The sequence below is a fragment of the Theropithecus gelada genome, chromosome 8 (genome assembly GCF_003255815.1).
Source record: "Theropithecus gelada isolate Dixy chromosome 8, Tgel_1.0, whole genome shotgun sequence".
In the NCBI taxonomy this organism is placed as follows: domain Eukaryota; kingdom Metazoa; phylum Chordata; class Mammalia; order Primates; family Cercopithecidae; genus Theropithecus; species Theropithecus gelada.
In genome coordinates, this window is record NC_037676.1 from 3,717,172 (window position 1) to 3,737,311 (window position 20,140).

The following is a 20,140-nucleotide window of genomic DNA, read 5'->3' on the forward strand; positions in this document are numbered from 1 at the left end:
GAAATCTATTTCTCACAGTGTGGGAGGTTGGTTAAGTCCAAGATCAAGGCACCAGCAGATCTGGTATCTGGTGAGGGCTTTCTGATTCACATACGGCGTCTTCTTGCCGTGTCCTCACATGTGCGTGTATGAACTCTTTGCATATTTAGAAGAGTAAGCCTTTAGAGAATCTTCTCGTGACTACAGTAATAGTGTCAAGAACTTACTAGATGCCAGATACAGTGTTTAGTATGTTTCATGTATGTATTACCTAATGTAAACATCACGATATCCTTGACAGGATATCTGGTAGTGATGAGTTTTGTCAGTCCTGCTGTCGAAGTTCAGCACAGCCACTTCTTCCTGTGACCATTGGCAAATTGCCTCTTGCATCTGAGCCTCAATTTCCTCTTCTGTATATAATGAGGTTAATAATTGTCCCTACCTTCTGGTGTTGTCGTGAAGACTGGGATGGTACATATACAACATCAGCCAATAAGAAGTGCTCGCTAAATGTCAGTTGCTGCTGTGGTCATCTTTTCTTCCTCCTGGGTTAACTTAGGTTTATTTTGCAGTTTGACGTACATTACAGTAGGATGGTAAGGTACAATGCATGCATTGTTCTCCATTCTGATAACAGAAGTTGCTGGGTCCTTCGGCTAAGTGTTCCCCACTCTGAAGTCTTTCCCAATCCTGTGAATCAGTGTGAATCTCTCTTTCTCCTGACTCCTCCAGCGTCTCATGTACATTTCCTTGGGGACCTCATCGTACACGACTGCAGTTCTTTGCACACCTGGCCTCCCTTGTGGACACTGGGATCCTCCATGGTGGAGGCTGTGCCCTAAACTCTCAGACCCCTGCATCTTCTTCAGTCCTCACACACAGTAACGTCTCAGTAGTTAGTTACTCAGTGAAATAATCACTTTATTTTGAAGATGAAGTTTGTGTTAAATGTGAGAATGATTAGCTTCTGTTTTGCTAGATAGCACACACATAAACCATTCTTCATATCTGAATTAAGATCATTTTGAAAGGAAAAAGCTGTTTTTCTTATGTTCTTAATCTAGGAACTGTGCACATTTCTTAAATCCTAAGGATACTGGCACTGCGTAGTAGGTTGTTGGAGTATACAAACGTGCTGGAAATTATGGACTGTTCTTCTTGTTGCTCAGTATTTGTTAACATCAAGTGAATTTTTCACGTGTGTGAAACTTCTCAGTGCCTTCCACCTTCATGCTCTGTTTTCATGGATGGCAGTGCTACTAGAGATAAGACCCAAACAAAACCAGTTACCTGGCTGTGTGTGACACTGAGAGTCTAGGGTACAGTTAGAGTTGATAATTAAGTTGAGGCTTAATAGTCTGCTGTACATTCTTTCTTCTTCTTCTTCTTTTTTTTTTTTTTTCTGAGACAGAGTCTTAACTCTGTTGTCCAGGCTAGAGTGCAGTGTCGCAATCTTGGGTCACTGCAACCTCCACCTCCCAGGTTCAAGCGATTCTTCTGCCTCAGCCTCCCGAATAGCTGGGACGACAGGCGTGTGCCCCCACGCCCCACTAATTTTTTGTATTTTTAGTAGAGACGGCGTTTTACCATGTTGGCCAGGATAGTCTCGATTTCCTGACCTTGTGATCTGCCCACCTTGGCCTCCCAAAGTGCTGGGATTATAGGTGTGAGCCACTGCCCCCAGCCTATTATTTCAAATTCTCTGGCAAAATGATCTGACCACCGCAAGCTATGATATACTAGCCAAGAAGCCCACTGCACCAGGCTGGTGCCAGGGATGGGTGCTGAGGACAGGGACTTGGCATCCATCCACAGTTGTTATTCTGAGTGCCTAGGCAGATAAAAGCAGGTGGAGCTGGGACCTGTGTGGAATTCCAACCAGGAGAGAGTTTTCAGAGGAAACTAAAGAGGCCCCATCTGTGTTCAAGCCCTGGGGATGATTTTAGGACAACAGTAGAACTTGAAAATACCAGGCAAGGAGCTAGGTGAGGGCAGTCCCAGAAGTAAGGGTGTTAAGAGACTGGGGTGCCCACAGCACCTTCTCGTTGGAGTCCTAGCTCTTGTGGTGCATGGTAGGTGGGTTGGTTTACAGACGTGCAGCTCTCTGTGGGACTTGGAGCAAATCTGTTAAACTCAGCGAGCTTCTGACTTATTAATTGATGTTTGGACTGGACGCCTTCCAGGTTCCAGTCTAGCTGGAACATGCTGTTACTTGGGTTCATTTTATTACTTTGATAAGCATTTAACGTTTACATTTTGAGCTTGTATTTTTATATTTGGGGATCTTTTCCTAGCTGGTGTTTGAAGTATAGTTCTGATATCCACATATCCATGCTACAGGCTAATGATGCTAAATTAACTTTTGTAGCAGTTTGCTGTTTACGGGAGTTTGGTTAAGGAACTCAAATTACATTCAGTTAATATTGCGTGACACTATATAAAAATGTTCATATCAGGAAATTAATGTCTTTCATAAAAGTATGCCACTTAAGTTTATTAATTAAAAATAGTGTTTTTAGATTGCTCATTTAGGAAAGATGAGTTCTGGCATAAAGAAGCAGTCCCTGCTTTGGGAGGAGGCATTAGCCTGGGGGCAAAGAGTAAGGGCCCCAGAAGTGGGTTCCCAAGTTCATATCCCAAGTCTGCCACTGGTTCGCTCCTGACTCTGGGTACGTCGCGTAACCTCCCTGAGCATTAGCATCCTCATTTGTAAAATGAGAATAAACCATCTAGGGACATTGTGAAGATTAAACGAGGTGTACATTTAAAACTGCCAGCCCGGTGCTGACATGGGCCTGCGCTGTCAGTGTGGGCTTTGCGGGGGATGAGACATTTAGAAATACGGTATTTTTGTTTTGTTTTGCTTTTTGAGACGGAGTCTCATTCTGTCACCCAGGCTGGAGTGCAGTGGCCCGATCTCAGTTCACTGAAACCTCTGCCTCCCGGGTTCAAGTGATTCTCATGCCTTAGACTCCCGAATAGCTGGGATTACAGGCACCCGCCACCACGCCTGGTTGATTTTTGTATTTTTAGTAGAGACTGGGTTTCACCATGTTGGCCAGGCTGGTCTTAAACTCCTGGGCTCAAGCCATCCACCCACCTCGGCCTCCCAAAGTGCTGGGATTAGAGGTGTGAACCACCATGCCCAGCCGGAAATACAGTACTTTGAGGCAAAGGAATTGCATATCATGATATGTCAGCAGATACAGTGGTCCCCTTATCCATGGTTTCACTTTCTGTGATTTCAGTTACCTGCAGTCAACTGTGGTCCAAATACATGTGAATGCAGCATAATAATATATTTTGAGAGACTATATTCATGTAACTTTAATTATTAATACAGTATATTATCATTGTCCTATTTATTGTTGTTAATTTCTTACTGTGCTTAATTTTTAAATTAAACTTTATCATAGGTATCTACTTAGAGGCAAATACATAGCCTTTATAGTGTTTGGTACTGTCCTCAGTTTCAGGCATCCGCTGGGGACTTGGAACGCATCTCCCAGGGATGAGGGGACTGCTATTCTTTGGAGTCTCTAGAATTTCTTTTTTTCTTTTTCTTTCTTTCTTTTTTTGAGACAGATTCTCACTCTGTCACCCAGGCTGAAATGCAGTGGCACAATCTCGGCTCACTGCAACCTCCGCCTCCCAGGTTGAAGCGATTCACCTGCCTCAGCCTCCTGGGTAGCTGGGACTACAGGCACCTGCCACTAACGCCTGGCTAATTTTTGTATTTTTAGTAGAGATGGGGTTTCACCATATTGGCCAGGCTGGTCTCGAATTCCTGACCTTGTGATCCACCTGCCTCGGCCTCCCAAAGTTCTGGGATTACAGGCATGAGCCATTGCGCCCCGCCTGGAGTCTCTAGAATTTCAAGTCAGCAGTAGAAGTGGTTGGTGCATAGAGTTGAAGTTTTAATTGCAGTAGTGTCTTTCCCCAGTTGGCGTACATTTCACATCCTTGATTTGGTTAATTGACTTTCTAGAAGCCAGACATGGTGGCTCACACTTGTCATCCCAGCACTTTGAGAGGCTGAGGTGGGAGGATTGCTTGAGGCTAGAAGTTTGAGACCAGCCTGGGAAACACATCGAGACTCCCCGTCTCTACAAAAATAAAGGAAAAGGTTAACATTTAGCCAGATGTAGTGCTGCATACCTGTGGTCCCAGCTACTCAGGAGTCTGAGGTGGGAGGATCACTGAGCCTGGGAGATTGAGGCTGCAGCGAGCTATGATTAGTCCACTGCACTTCAGCCTGGGTGACAAAGCAAGACCCTGTCTCAAAAACAACAACAAAAAATTTAGTTCCTGTGTTTAAGTAGGGCAGTTTGAACAATAATGTGTCCCATCTTCAGCCAGGAGCTGTTTCTTGAGTACTCTCTGAGAAAGGGCACGGTGCCCTGGGTATGTGGATGAGAGAATGGAAGTCATCACTGCTTTTAGAGATTTAGTGATCTAGTTGAAGAGAGATTACATCCAGGGCATGCAGAGTAATAGCCTTCCTTTAGGTACTGTGGTGATCCATTAGGTTAATTATGTGTCTAGATAGTGTTGTGTTGGTGCATCCACTTCACACATACCTATCAGGGCAGTCCCCTTGCCCGGAGGAGGCTGGGCTCATCTTAGGCTGTTTGCCTTTTTAACACCTTTGGTCTGCTGTGTTTCCAGATCATTTATACAGGGCTTTGTTGAATGGTTGCTGTGGTCTGCTTGAGTCCCATCTGCCCCAAATCCTAATTATGAACACCTCCTTGGCAGCCCTTGCTTCAGTGGGCTCTGGGGACTCTGGCTCAGCCGGTGACATCTAGATAAAGATCCCTGGAGTCAGTCTGTTAGAAGGAAGGTGAGCAGAGCAGTGACAGATGCTGTCTTTGTCTAGTGTGGGCCTTCCTGCCATGACCACGAGAATTTTCTCCACGGTGACGCAGAGGAGAATGTAGGTGTTGGAGCCGGCGCCCAGGCAATTCTGCTGTTCTTGGTTGCACATTTGTTCTCAGACCCTTCGCTGCTTCACCTCTGCCCTTCTCCCCCTGCTCCCATCCCCAAGCAGTGCTTTCTTTGTAAAGTGAGCCCATTTTTAGGGCACATCTCCGTAACACATTTTTCTCTCTCCTCCTGCAGGGGAGTTGCTGAGTCAGCCCAGACCAGAAGGAGTGGCAGAGATCATTTGCCCCAAGAACGGCAGCGAGCGAGTGAATGTTGCCTTGGTTTACCCACCCACGCCGACTGTGATCAGCCCCTGTTCCAAGTGAGTTCCCAAAGTCCCTCTGGCCCCCGGACCCGGCTCCTGATCCCGGCCCCATAGATATGACAACAAAAATCCAGGTTAAACTGCATTTGCACAAACCTTGCAAAGTCCTCCTGAACAGACATAATTCTTCTGGGTAACATCAGCATCATGACTTATGCAGCAAAACAGGAACTTTTATTTCCTCTTTTTTGTGATTTTTTTTTTCATAAAGTCAGAACATTTTTTTAACAGCCTTTTTGAGATGTCATTCACATAACACAGTTCACTTACCTAAGTGTACAGTTCATTGGTTTTTAGTTTATTTGCAGGTATATGCAACCAAAAAGAAAATTTTTTTTTTTGAGACGGAGTCTCACTCTGTTGCCCAAGCAGGAGTACAGTGGCGCGATCTCGGCTCACTGCAAGCTCCGCCTCCCGGGTTCATGCCATTCTCCTGCCTCAGTCTCCCGAGTAGCTGGGACTACAGATGCCCGCCGCCACACCCAGCTAATTTTTTTGTATTTTCAGTAGAGACGGGGTTTCACCGTGTTAGCCAGGATGATCTTGATCTCCTGACCTCGTGATCCATCCGTCTTGGCCTCCCAAAGTGCTGGGGTTACAAAAGAACATATTTTTTTGATGGGCAGTCTTACTTAACTCTGTCATTGCAGAATTAAGTTGGCTCTCACATCCAAAAACAGTGCAGGCCCATTCCATGAGCACAGCCTGCAGAAAGTCAGTAGTAGATTGTTTTTTGTTGCATGGTTCTGATTTTTGAGTCAATCCCTGAAAATCAAGGGCTCTGCAGTTTGCCACCACCTTGCCCCCAAATGGGCTTGAAGACAGAGAATGTACACGTGCAAAGTACATTTTGGATAGAACATTAGGTTACTATTCTAGATAACACTCATCCTGTTTGTTTGGGTTTTGTGTATGTGTTTTTTTGTTTTGTTTTGCTTGTATTAAGAACCAAATAGGCCACTTTTAAGCTGAGATGAGATGCCTGTTTACCTCAGATCCTGAAAAGCAGCAGCCACAATATTCTCGGGTGAGGTCTCATTATCTGTGTGATGTCAGCACCATAATTTCTCTAGTACAATATTCATATCCATGCAGCAAACTCGACTTTTTCTTCCTAGCTGGCCACATGGAATTTTTTAATGAAAAAATTATATATGAATCTAAGCCTTTTTTTAAGGGAGGTCAGAAAGTGTGCCTTTGGGAATTGTGACCTGTCATCTCCTCTTGGGAAACTTGCTGTCCAGCCGCATTCCAGGCAGTGTGACAGGTGTCCGTGGCTCGCCCCTCACATGGCAGCTGCCCTGCCTTTGGTGTGCTCCCTGCAAAGTGAGGGTTCCCAGTGGCATTCTCATTCATTAGCTGCTGCCGTAGAAGTAGGGGGCACCCGGCTCAGTGCCCCGTTTCTCCAAACTGGGAAACTCATTACATAGAACATCCTTAATCTATCCTTGCTGGAAAATATCACTGAACACCCAAGGGAAACTCTTACCTAATGCCCTTGTGTTCAGAGTACTATTTAACTATCATGTGCGTAGTTTAATTTATCACTGACCCTGAGACATTGTGAATCTTGAAGTGCTTCTTAAATATTAAAATAGAACTACAGAGTAACTATTATTAGGTTGGTGCAAAAGTAATTGTGAAATTACTTTTAACCAGAATAACTAGAATAATCCCCTGTCCTGAACATATCAAACAACAGAAATTTTATTGTTTTTTTTAAATTTCTTTGAAATTGTACACATTGGTCCCTTTCTTTCAGATACACCTGGGTGAGGATGGATAAGGGGATATTATGTGTTTTCTTTTTCTTCTCTCTCTCTTTTTTTTTTTTAATACCCCGTAAGTTCTTAAAGCTCAAGGGGATATTACAGAACCAGCAAGGTATGAAACAGAGGAAACAAAAATTAAATATACTTTGCATTGGCGTAAACTTTCCAGAGCCATGAGAGACATGAACCTATTGTTTTGCCATAGCCACATGCCGTCGCATAGGTGCAATAGAGGTAGGAGTTAAAATATCCATTTGTACGAGAAACCTTCCCGGCACTGAGCCAGCTTTATCAGTGCTTTCCCGTGGGCTTCTTGTACTGCCACAGAAAGACCACCTTTATACCAACCTGAAACAAATGTTAGCAGCTTCTCTCTCAACAGCGTATCGAACCCGAACGAACAAGCAGCCTTAAAGGCTTGGATAAGCTGCGATACGTGGCGGCAGACATCTAGATGCTGAGGGAGCCTCTTGAGGGATTCAACCACTTTTGACCTAGCGATCAGAATCATTTTATTTTGAAATAGGTTAAAAAAGAAAGTCTCATGAAATGGACGACAGCTTTGCAATATAATTCTCAGCTCTAGATGAAGGAATGTTCTCCACATAGGAAAGTTTCATATTCCTGGCAAGACGTTTCTTGGACATTACCATATTTTACTGCAGCCGCAAGGGGTAAATGATCTCTTGTGTGACTTTATAGGAAAGCACACGTAGATGTGAAGCCTGTGCTCAAGATGCCCAGTGTTCCCCCACCTTCGCAGCCTTAAGCACCCACAGTTTACATCCATGAACACAAAAGGAAAACAAAACCATGTGGAGGCCAGACCAGCCTCCGGGGAAGGTCCCATTCATGGGTGGATGACAGTGGATTGGATGCCAGAGATTTGGGGTGATCCATGAGGATAGCTGGCAAAGAAGGTAGTTAAGTCAACACAGCTTGGGCCTGAACCTGATACTTGGGGTCTCAGCAGGCACTAGACATTGGAAGTCCGGGCTATTGCACTGGCTTTCAACTCCAGCCAAAGTAACTTAAGCAGGTCACCACAGAGGTCAGGCTTTTTTTTTTTTTTTTTTTTTTTTTTTTGACAAAGGGTCTCATTCTGTCACCCAGGCTGGAGTGCAGTGGTGCAATCTCAGCTCATGGCAACCTCCACCTCCAGGGTTCAAGTGATTCTTCTGCCTCAGCCTCCTGAGTAGCTAGGACTATAGGCACACGCCACTACATCTGGCTAATTTTTTGTATTTTTTTGGTAGAGACGGGGTTTCACCATGTTGGCTGGGCTGGTCTCGAACTCCTAACCTCAAGTGATCCACCTGCCTCAGCCTCCCAAAATGCTGGGATGACAGGCATGAGCCACCATGCCTGGCCAAGATCAGACTTTCTTAATCAGACATGTTAAGTTAGAATTTCTCAGGGAAGGGACCAGGCATGAGTCATTAAAAAACAAAAGAAGCCACCCAGATGAGTCTAACACGTGTACACAACTTTCTGATGGCTCAGTTTTCCAGTCCGTGCCTCTAAGGGTGGGCTCCCTGGCCAGTGGGGCCTTAAGACTGCTCTGTGGTCAATACCTGCTCTGCAGCCCAAAGGCAAAACTGTCCATGCTGTCAGCTCTCAGCCTCAGCACAGTCCCTGCCACTCTCAGATAAGGTGAACATATCACTTACTGTTCAAATCACGAGAGGATTCAGAGTGATGGGACGGCTGTCAGTCATCATGCCGGGATGATGGGTGCCCACCAGAAGGCTCCTAGGTACACCAGAATAATCACCCGAGGTGATTGCTGGCTGGTGTGGGGCTTAGGTGCTGATGGTTTTTAAAAAGACATTCCAAGCTCTTCTTTGACTGGTTTACCGCTCTCCTTTATTGGTCAAATCAGAGACTTGTCATTTTACTGCCTATCTTTGACTAATGGTGCCACAATGCTTTCTTTATAAAGAAGAAACCATAGATGACTGTTACCTGATTGGCCTTTTTAAATGAATTCCAAGCTTTTCTATTTCTAATTTTAAAAAATTTCTAGATGTTTTATTCCCCCAGGGGGAGAGACAGAGAATAAGGAGTAGGTAGTGATTTTTTTTTTTTTTTAAGAACATGATTTACTCTTATAACTTGTCTCAGTGGATTGGTGGTTGAGGTCTCCACCAGCGTTTCATTGGGAAGAGGTTTCAGGAACAGGAGGAAATGCCTCGCCTTCTGCACCTCCCCCTCCAGGGAGAAACAGGAGCTGAGTGGCTTCTTGTCCCCTTTGCTGATTATCAGATAGAAATGTGAGTAATTTCCATATCTTGAGTTGATTTTCAAGGATATCTGCATTTAAGATGAGGTGAACATTCACCTAGTAGCAGATTTGCCTGGGTTGCTCTGAAAAATTCTGACCTCCTCCAGGATACCGATTGTGACAGATACATTTTTAAAAGCTTTATTGATGTATAATTTCCATACCAGCAAACTCGCCCGTGCAATGATTACTGATGTATTTACAGAGTTGTACTTATACAACCATCACCACAATCTAATTTTAGAATGTTTTCTTCACCCCAAAAAGAAATCTCCTGCCTATTTTCAGTTAACTTGTGTCTTATCCAACACCTAGTTCATGCAGTCAGTAAGTTTTTTTTTTTTTTTTTCTGTTTTGTTTTGTTTTTTGAGATGAAGTCTCACTCTGTAGCCCAGGCTGGAGTGCAGTGGCATGATCTCGGCTCACCACAACCTCCACCTCCTGGGTTTGAGCAATTCTCTTGCCTCAGCCTCCAGAGTATCTGGGATTACAGACACGCGCCACTCACCTGGCTAATTTTTTATTTTTTGTATTCTTAGTAGAGACGGGGTTTCACCATGTTGGCCAGGCTGGTCTTGAACTCCCGACCTCAGGTAATACACCCGCCTTGGCCTCCCAAAGTGCTAGGATCACAGGCGTGAGCCACACGCCCGGCCAATAAATATTTTTAGTGTCACTTTCAGGAATGGTTTTGCTGGCTGGTGTGTTAGTATGAAGCAGATTTCTCAGTTTTTTGTTTGCTTTTGGCTTTGTTTTTGTTTTGTTTTGTTTTGAGACAGAGTCTCACTCCTTCACCCAGGCTGGAGTACAGTGGTGTGATCTCGGCTCACTGCAACCTCTGCCCCCTGGGTTCAAGTGATTCTCCTGTTAGCCCCCGAGTAGCTGGGACTACAGGCGCATGCCACCATGCCCAACTAATTTTTGTATTTTTAGTAGAGACGGGGTTTCACCATGTTAGCCAGGATGGTCTCGATCTCCTGACCTCGTGATCCGCCCACCGCAGCCTCCCAAAGTGCTGGGATTACAGGCATGAGCCATTGCACCCCGCCAATTTCTGAGTTTTAAAGAGGTTCTCATAAACACGTTATCCTTGGCACAGTTCAGTCTAAAGACAGTGGCTTGTCTTGCTCCTCCCACTGCCAGCCCCCTGTTTCCTGGATGGTGGAGAGGAGCTGGAGCTGCTTGGAGAGCTCCTCCTTTAGACCTTCTTCATGGCAGCCTAATTAGACCCTAGATATTTCAGGGGTAGTGAGCCTTGACATTAGGAGTCAAAACAGAGGGCAAACATATACTTCCGGTGGGCAAGGTAGGAAGCAAGTAGAACGCATAATCTTCTAAAGCTTTTATTCATGAATTCCTGTCTCTGTCCAGCTACTCTTCAGGGTGAGACCGAATATTCCAGTTCCCAGGGAGTGTGAGCTTCTCTGGACAAATGACAGCTTGCTGGTTGCGTTTCATTCACAGGGATCCTACAGAATGCTTCTCTTTCTCCTTCCAAAGAGCTTTAGAGCAACTCCCTCCTCCACCAAACTGAAGACTCTTCGATAACCTGCCAGATTACCCAGTTTATCTAGTGATTTTTGTGTAAAAGACCAAGAAAATTCAACAGGTCATCGTATGACAATGTTTTACCTTGAGGCATTACTGGAATGCGACCCACATTCTGACATGTGGTTTCTTAATGGACTGACCCTTGAATGTACAGGAAGTGGGCATGTGTCACTCTCGTTTCCTGATGGTTGACGTTTCTCCTGCAGCGATACCGTATCTGTCTGTGCTCCGATATGTGGGGAGTGGTGGGAGTTCTGAGACTGAAGAAGGAAGTTGATTCTGATTTTGGCTGATCATGTATTATAGAATTATCAAAAAAAAAAAAAAAAAAGGTGGGGGTGGTTTGAAAATTGTTGAGCTAAGCTTTCTCCTTTTTTAGGAAGTACTAATAATAATAGAGGGGAAGGCTGAGTTATTGCATTTCAAAATTCCCTTTTAAAATCTTGGATTATTGCCTATATACTGTAGAGTTCCCATTCAAGCAAGATCCCCACTAAATTCCAGTTACTTGCTGTTTGTAACTATTCTCAAAAGTACCGTGATGACTTTGCACAGGAATTTCGGCAGTAACATCGTTTTGACATAAAGACATTTAAGACCAGTTCCAGTTGCCTTTCATAAAAAGCAGGATGAAGTTTGTAGCCTTTATATCACCAAATAAACAGGCCATGTATGTCTACTAGCACACAAATTAGTATGAACTTGATAAAAGGTTTTTAAAAAGCAATGGCGTGAGATGAATTAGGCTTCGTCACAATGGAGAATTTTTCACTGACCACAGAATTTTAAAATACAGAGGGTGAGGAAGGGATGGTGTTTGATAAGAAAAGGCCGCTTGTGGACGTTGCCTGTGGGGCATTTCACATTGATTTGCATTGATTTGTTTTGTTCTGTGCAAGGAGTGAGACAGCTCTTTGCCTTGCTGTTTTAACAAGCTGGGAGGAATTGTGTTTCTTTAATTATTTAGTCTCCCATCAGCCACATTGATACTGGAATTTTTCCCTCTCTGCTTAGGTATCTTCATACTTTCTTGGAAAATTAAGTGGAAAAGATAGTGCTTCTTTTCCTTATGCCATCATTTATTACTGTACCCAAACTGTGACTTTAGGAGCACCAATTTTTAAGGGTAAGTCTCCATGAAGCAGAGAGAATTTCTTAAATAGGTAAGGCCCTCTTGAGGACTCAGAGAGATTAGAGGGGATATGGGGGTGTTGGGATGAAGAGATTTTGGAGAGCAGGAATCCTAGACAAACCTTATACTTCTCTAGAATCAAGTTGCTAATGGGAATTAGGAAGAAGGGAACTGCTTGATTCTTTTGCTTAATTTACTATGATATTGCATAGACAGTGATCTTAGATCCTTGTTCAAAAAAGGAAGTCATTTTTTAAAAATGTTACTATTATGCAGAAATAAAACATCAGGTGGGTCCACATCTTCAGGAACTACACAGGGAAGTACCGGGATGGTCACACGGAGGGAGAGGAAGGGACTGGGGGCATGAGGGGAAGAATGGGCAAGACCGGGTAGGCAGGTCTAGGACAGGCTCATCTGAATAATCTCAGTGGCCCTGGGGCAGAGGGGTTGCCTTAGTTGTCTGGCACCTGGCTCAGGGGCAGGTGGATGGTGGCCTACAGTGTGAGAGCCAGTAAAGGAGGTGTTCTGGGTGTGGGTTCAGGATTGGTTGGTTTGTATTTGAAGAGTGTACTCCGGGCAAGTTGTTTTACCATCTCTAGGAATTGGCTAATCCTGGGAGAGACAGTCCCTCCAGAGTCTGCAAGGCCCAGGATAGGAAAGCACCAGAATACAGAAAATAAAAGACATAGTTAATACAGCACGCCATGGCTTCAGTTTCAGCCTAAGCATCTCAGTACCTTGAGTCATAAGTTCTTTGTTGCATCCCGAAAGGGCAGATTTCGATTCCCTAACCTGGGAGGACTCGGGGGCTGGGCGCCCCCCAGGCTGGTCCCTCCCTTCAACTCCAGACCTCTGTTTCGAGTGTCTCACCTGGCATCATCCCTGGATGTCCTGTAGGCTTCACAGGTATGCAGCTGAATTTATTGCCTTCCTCCCCCAAAGTTCTTCCTCAATCTGTGACCTGTCTTTGGCAACGGCGTAGCTTTGCACCATCGGCCCCAAGCTAGGAGTCCTTGAGCCTCAATGCTTTCCTCTGCTTTGTTCCCTGTGTGTAGTAATTCTCCAACACCTTTTATCCCATCCCATCAGTGTCCTGACATGAATGAATTTGACCCATATCTTCAGCTCCAGCCTCGGGCTTCTTTCTAGGGCCTGACCCCCCCCCCCCCCAGCCACCACTTCCCCCATCTCTGCCAAGGTTCCTGTGACTGAGTCTCAGCTGGCTGCCTGCTCTCTTATCTTTTTGTCCTTCAAACCAACATTAATTATCTTTTAACATCAGACCCCATCATGTCTCTCCCTCTTCAAAAGCCTTGGATGGCTTCCTGGTGATAACAGGCTCAAGTTCAAACCTCCCAGCCGTGGCTCACAAGGCCCTGCACAATCAGACCCCAGGCACTCTGCCAACACACAGGACACTCCCTTTCTGTGGGAGGTCAACCATGGTGGGCCCTGGCTACCTCTCAGTCCCCTGGCTGGCTGCTGCCCTTCTCTCCTACCAGTGAAGGCCTATTGGTTGCTGAGGCCAAGGTCATAGGTCAGCTCCTCCGGGAAGCCGCCGCTAATCATCCTCACTGTAACCAGTCACTCTGTTCTTCACGTTTCCTCAATACTTTTTTGTTTGTTTGTTTCAGACAGAGTCTCGGTCTGTCACCCAGGCTGTGGTGTAGTAGCACAATCTTGGTTCACTGCAACCTCCGCCTCCCGGGTTCAAGTGATTATCCTGCCTCAGCTCCCCGAGTAGCTGGGACTACAGGCATGCACCCACGCCTGGCTCATTTTTGCATTTTTAGTAGAGACAGGGTTTTGCCATCTTGGCCAGGCTGATCTCAAACTCTTGATCTCAGTTGATCGTCTGCCTCAGTCTTCCAAACACTGGGATTACAGGCATGAGCTGCTGCACCTGGCTCTCCTCAATACTTTTTATATACCTCTTTTGGTAATAATCTCATAGTATCTTGGCTACTTTTTACCTGTGGCTTTTTCATCACATCTGACCCATCCGTTCAACAGATCTTTGTTGAGTAATTATCCTCTAGTAGGCATTGGGCCGGGTGTTGAGGATACATAAAGCACTAAATCAGATCCTGCCCTCCAGAACCTAATAGCCTCTTTGGAGAAGATGAGAATCAAAGCCATAATCAGACAAACTTGTCAGAGTCTAATTATAATTGAAACATGGTACCTGCCATGATAGGTGTATGAACAGAGTCCCATAAGCACAGGGAAGGAGGAACTCTACCAGGAAGAAAGAGAAAAAGTTCTAGGAAGTCGTATTTGAGGTGGGTCTTGAAGGAGGACGACAAGTTTATGGAGATAGAGAGGTGGGGAGAAACAGAGAAGGCTGGTGATTTTGATGGTGGTTTTCTCTAGGTCCCAAATGTGGAAAAAGGCATAGATGTGAAACAATTTTCAAGCTGGTTGAACAGTGGGATATTCCGTCTAGGTGCCCTTGATTAGGTATTCTTGTGTTTCTCAGTCTTACGTCTGGGCCGGGGAGCACACTGTCTGCATTTCCGAAGGTCTGTTAGATTCAGTGGGAAAATGTTTATGTAGCACATCTCTACGTGAACCCAAAACTCATACCACCAAAGTTAGCTGCTGGGTTGAAACGTGTGTTTTTACACTGCCGTCCTTACAGTTAGGTTGATTATATTATTGGTTGAATTTGAGGCAGTTTTCAAAACCCTGTCTTCTGGGAGTTTACTATATGAATAGGCATTAAAAAAATTCTCGTGGCAGAGTGCCGTAGAAATGTGAAATTCTTCCCTAGGGCTCCAAATATCCAACTTCTCTTTTAGCTTTGGAGTCAGATCACCCTAGTGAAAGGCCTGGCTCTGCCACTCGCTAGTATGCACCCTTGGGGAAGTTATTTCACCTTTTGGAACCTTAGTTCCCTTCTTAGTAAGATGCTGATAAGACGGAGCTTACATGGTGGGATTGTCAGGAGTTGAAGATATATAATGCGCTAGAGTGAACAACCTAACTCCTGGCATGTAGTTAGTAAATGAGAGGTTTTTGTTTTTCTTTGTTTGTTTGTTTTGGTGATGTCATTATTATCATGCTTGAACAAGCCCATGGCTGAATCTTGTAGGGACTGGAGAAGTGTTTAGGCAGATGCTGAATTATCAGTGTCCATGAAATCACTGTCTCTCCTAACGAGAGATGGGGGATTGGGGGAAACGAATCGTAACTCCTTTTTCCTTTCCTTTCAATGTCTTTGTATATTTTATTAAAAGTTGCTTAAAACACACACACACACACTTTACAAAACATTCCATCACGTGTCATTGTAGGGAAGCAAAAATGAGAAAAACACTTGATATTTTTCCTCTAACCATTTTACTGGAACTGAATGCCGCTTTGTTTATTTGCTGAGGCTGCAGTAGTCTCTTCATTCTATATTGATCAGACTCCAGATTTTCGTGGACAACTTAACATATAACATTTTAAGTAAAATCATGCATTTTAGGTGGACAGACATCTCACTTTTTAGTATATATTCCTTCTCCTAGAGGATTATTTGGTGTGTGTCTATGTGTGACTGTGCGTGTTTATTGAAAGGAAACAGTTCCGTGGTTAGAGTTTTGGGTTGTTAATTAGAGGTCTAGTTAAGCTATAAAATTACAGTGGAATAAGTGGTGACAGCCAATTAGTACAGTTCCCTCTTTATAGCTGAACTGAGCTTAACACACTAACAGAAATGTTTGGCAAATAGACTGCTAAAATGACTCTTTCCTTTGTGGGGACATTAGTTGCCTGACATTTACATATTTATAATGAGTCCTAGAAGTAGAAATGAAAATATGTGAGAAAATAGATTTCTATCATCACTTCCTTTTCTTATTGAGGGTAGCATTGTCCAGTACCTTTTTGTCATCTCTGTGCTTTCTTCTTGTCCACCCATACAGGAAGAACGTTGGTGAAAAGCACAGAAACCAGTGATGTTTGTGGCTGTGGAATTTCCATGGAGAAAAGAGAGCATCTGAACACCTGGACCATTTTTTGCACCTGGCAGACCCTCTGCACTCCCCCCAGCGTGTTCTGTGAACTTGAGTGACAACGTGTGCTTGCAGGATGCCTTTTGGAAGATTGGGGAAGAGGTGGGGAGGGGGTGGGGGGGAAGCATGGGCGAGAAGATGGAGCAAATGTTTTACAACCTGAACCTCAGAACTGTGATCCTCCAAGGAGCGCGCTACTTGAAGAAAAGAAAAAAAAAAAAAAAAGTCGAATGGCTTCTCAGGGATTTTGTTTTCCGTGCACATATAAGCCATAGTTACAGTACAGGTGGCAGTATTTAGAGCACTCAGATTTCAGTTCTGTTAAATGTGAAAGAGGGATCGACTGACGTTCATTGCTGTTCCATAACTAGTGTAAAATATGTATATGTTTATCTTTATTTTTATAATATGCAAATACATTTAAATTTATACAGTTTGAAGCTTCTAGCGTTAGTTCACACTGGGTGCAATATTCTGCATGAGAACTGTGCCAAGATGGGGCTGATTTCTTATTTTAGTATAAGACTTTTTTGTTTTTTCTTTATTCTTTAATCCTCCTCAGCTTAAAAAAAAAAAAAAAAACTGTGTTAGCCCATGGATTAAGTGTTGGTTCATAGAGATTGCCAGTAATCAGAAAGAACCTTAAATGTGCATTTAAGACCGTGTCCCTTCCCTTCTTTTCAATAAAGGTCCTGCCTATATAAATGATCGGGCACGCTGGTGGGAAATCCTTGCTTTCCACACGTTATTAGTGCCGGGCAGAGATGGGGCACACTCAGGGGCCAAAGAGGACAAAAAGTCCATGCAAAACTTGAGTCTTTTAATGGCTTAAGATAATCAGGAGTCAGTTCTGAATCTTACAAAGTGCTCTGCCTAATAAGTACCTTACTTAGCAGAGCACTTTGCAAACATATTACTTATTAGCAGAGCTCTTTGCAGACCTTTCACATCTGGCTGTCAGACCTTAAGGTTGTGAATTTAGACTCCAGTTATGCTCACTGGAGAGCATAATCCCACATGGGTTATTTATAAATACAGAACCTCTGATTGGACAGTCTCCTGCCAAGAACTAGTAAAACCCTCGTTTTAAAATCTTCACGAGGTAAAACTTAAAAAGCAAACCAAACAAATTGCTCTCCATTCTCCTTTTAATTGGGCCAAACAGCATATGCTACAGTAGTAACACGTTTTTCGGAGAGTGTAAAAAACTCTGTTTACATTTGCCTCCTCCGTGGGTTGATTGAAAATGTATAAAACTGACTGCTTCTTGCCAGCGTCAGACAAAAAGAGTGAGTTGCTGGTACTCACTACTCTTTTACTTCTTTCGTAAAGTATTGACTCTTGGAAGGCCACAGGCTCAACATGTTTTTTAGAAGAAATAACGAGCAAGCGGCTGCCCTGCTAGAAATCACACACCGATTTTTGTAGAATATTTTGTGCCCCAGGCGTTAATTTCACTGACTCCAGAACCTGCAGTTCAGAGAATGATTTATTGTGATCATAAAAATCAAACGGGATCAGACTATGTTTGCATTTTTTTAGTACTTGAATAGGACACCTGAAGTTTGAGAGTTTGTTTTCTTTTAGAACACAGTCACACGATCAATCTGGTGAATCCTTTTGTCACAGTTCTCGTGTGTGTGTGCGCGTCTGTGTGTGCGTGTGCATGTGTGTAAAACTGAATGGTAACATGTTATTGCTTTTTGGACCATTGAATAGTTGGGCAGTAAGAGTTTTTTAATTGGCATGAGACAGTTCCTCAACTGTCCAATTAACCAACTTTGACCCGTCTTTAGAAAAAGACTTATTTGTATGATTTTGGGCTAACTCCCGAGGGACCATATTGAATGACGAAAATGCTCCTTTTGGTGACACACCCTGCAAAGTATTTGCTGTTATGAACATAAACGCCCACCTTCATAATATCTAATATTTTTGACAAGTGATGTTTTGTGCTGTCATCTGAACCCTAGAGAAGCAGTGTCAGAAGAAACCTTGGTGTCACACGTGTCTTAGCAAAAGGGTTACCATGATAGAGGGTCATGTGACCAAAAGATGCTCCAGAGAAGCTTGCAAATTTGTTTCAGGGTGGGAGGAGGGTTGGAGATAGAAAAATCACTCTGCTCTACAGGACTCTTCAGCTGTCTATGCAAGAAATTCTGTTTTCTCTTTCAACACCTGGAAAGACGCAGCAGCCCACCGAGGCGACAGGCCATTCACTAAGCACAAGAGGAATGTTTTCTAAGCAAGGCGTCCCTTGCCTCTCAAACAAATGCCCTCCAAGTTTGTTAGGGTTTCTATTCCTGCAACTTGTGGTATCAAAACCACTTCCAGGAATTGTAAAGCACTGCCAAAATAAATGTTTTTCCCCCTTCTAAGAAAAAAAAAAATAGTGCTCATATTTGACACTTGTGTATTGGACTCTCTTTTGAATGAATAAAAAGGAAAGGGTTTGGTGTAATTCCTGATGGGGTGTGTGTGGTTTTTCATGCCATGATTTGTGAATTGTAATTGTGGTTTCCCATTTCGTTGTCGTAACTGGGCAGAAAAAAAAAAAAAATCAATAAAAATACAAAGAAATGGTTAAGCAGTTGTATTCCCAGAGCTTCATTATTTCTGATTTTGTTCATTTTGTTTTACTTTTAATTCTGTCAGTTAAGGAATGACTGTTTTATAGTTTTAGTTCTTAGTGGTACTGTTGGAGCTGTGGGAGGTGGGTGGTGGTAGCTCTCATCTGTTTGGTAATTGGTCCCCGAAAGAGTCCCTGTTTTAAAACTGCCTCTGTTTTAAGGCTGAGGATATAACTCTTGAATATCCGCTCTCTTAAATCAGTTTCTTTTTTTTTTTTTTTTTTCAATGATTCACTATATTCCTAAGTCACAGCTGTTAAATTTATGGTAGGTTTGGAAGTTCCCCTGATTTTTCTTTCAAAGGCTCTTAGCAGAAGTCCTACCACCACCTGCTACATATTGCCCCAGGGTGCCCTATTTGCAAACTGGAAGAGCAGGCCCCTCAGGTACCTGTCAGAGGATTTAGTCCTCCATATTGTTTAAAAGGCAAAGAGAAGGAAGGACCAAGGCCAGGGTGTTAACAGCAGTGAATCCATAACAGGTCTGCAGCAACCTCAATTCTTGCCTTGTCAGAAGAAAGAATTCAACCGAGGGGCACAAGACAGCGGGAGAGACCGAGGCAAGTTTTAGGGCAGGAGGGAAAGTTTATTAAAAAGCTTTAGAACAGGAACGAAAGGAAGTACACTTGGAAGAGGGCCAAGCAGGCGGCCTGAGATCAGGTGCAGAGTCTGACCTTTGACCTGGGGTTTTATACGTTGGCATTTTTCCGAGGCCTCCCCTGATTCTTCCCCTGGGGTGGGCTGTCCACATGTGCAGTTGCCTGCCAGCGCTTGGGAGGGGACGCATGCGCAGTGTGTCACTGGAGTTGTGCGCATGCTCACCTGAGGTTTTCTTCCCTTACTAGTTGAAGGTATAGGACCTAGAAGGTCCTATACCAGTTAAGCGCCGCCATTTTGCTTCTTAATGCGCATGCTTGAGCCCACTCACCCAGCTCCTGACCACTTATCTGAAAGCAGCTGATCACCAGTTTTAGGTGTTTTCTTTGTATTGGGAGCCTGCCTTTCCCTGGCACTGGCTGTAACCAATTATTATTTTAGAAACACAGTGTAACAACCACCTGACCTTCTCACCTGATGGTTGCTGGGGGTGTTTCTTCTGCCCTGCTCATGTCTGTCTGGCTACCTACTGTAACAAGAGGAGCCCTGCCCTGAAGACAGACCAATACAGGGAAGAAGGGATTGCCTCAGACCGGGAGGGCCTCGCTGCAAGACTCCTGACAAGGCAGGTAGAGCCGTGGGGTGCGAGAATTCAAAGCCCCTTCTGCCAACAGTACAGAGGAAACCATGAGGCAGTTAGAATTTCCAAAAGAGAAGTGTCACAAGAGGTGCATCCCACGTGGAAGAGGTGTGGCTCTACGGCTGCATCCAGCAACCCCAAGCACTCACTCTATGCCACTGCCTCCCTCCTCCTGGTGAAGGTCGTGCAATTAGCACACATCAATTTGGGCTTTCACAAAAAAAACTCTACCTTTCTATAATAATTTTCCTACAAATCACCTTAATTCTGACATTCATGGCCACAGAACTAATTATAT

The 20,140-nt window shown here is 44.1% G+C and overlaps 1 protein-coding gene across 2 annotated transcripts in view; it reads left to right on the forward strand.

The window, feature by feature from the left end:
* The window catches only part of MFHAS1 (malignant fibrous histiocytoma amplified sequence 1), a 108,945-nt gene extending 90,382 nt beyond the window's left edge, over positions 1-18,563 (forward strand). Inside the window, exons 2-4 of one of the 2 annotated variants that reach the window (XM_025394513.1) lie at positions 5,104-5,230; positions 11,855-11,966; positions 15,887-18,563. In XM_025394513.1, the coding sequence (XP_025250298.1) occupies positions 5,104-5,230; positions 11,855-11,882 (155 nt within the window). In that variant the 3' untranslated portion in view covers positions 11,883-11,966; positions 15,887-18,563. The remainder of the gene's footprint in view (positions 1-5,103; positions 5,231-11,854; positions 11,967-15,886) is intronic. The other variant, XM_025394512.1, reaches the window with a different exon arrangement.
* The last annotated feature ends 1,577 nt before the right edge of the window (positions 18,564-20,140 follow it).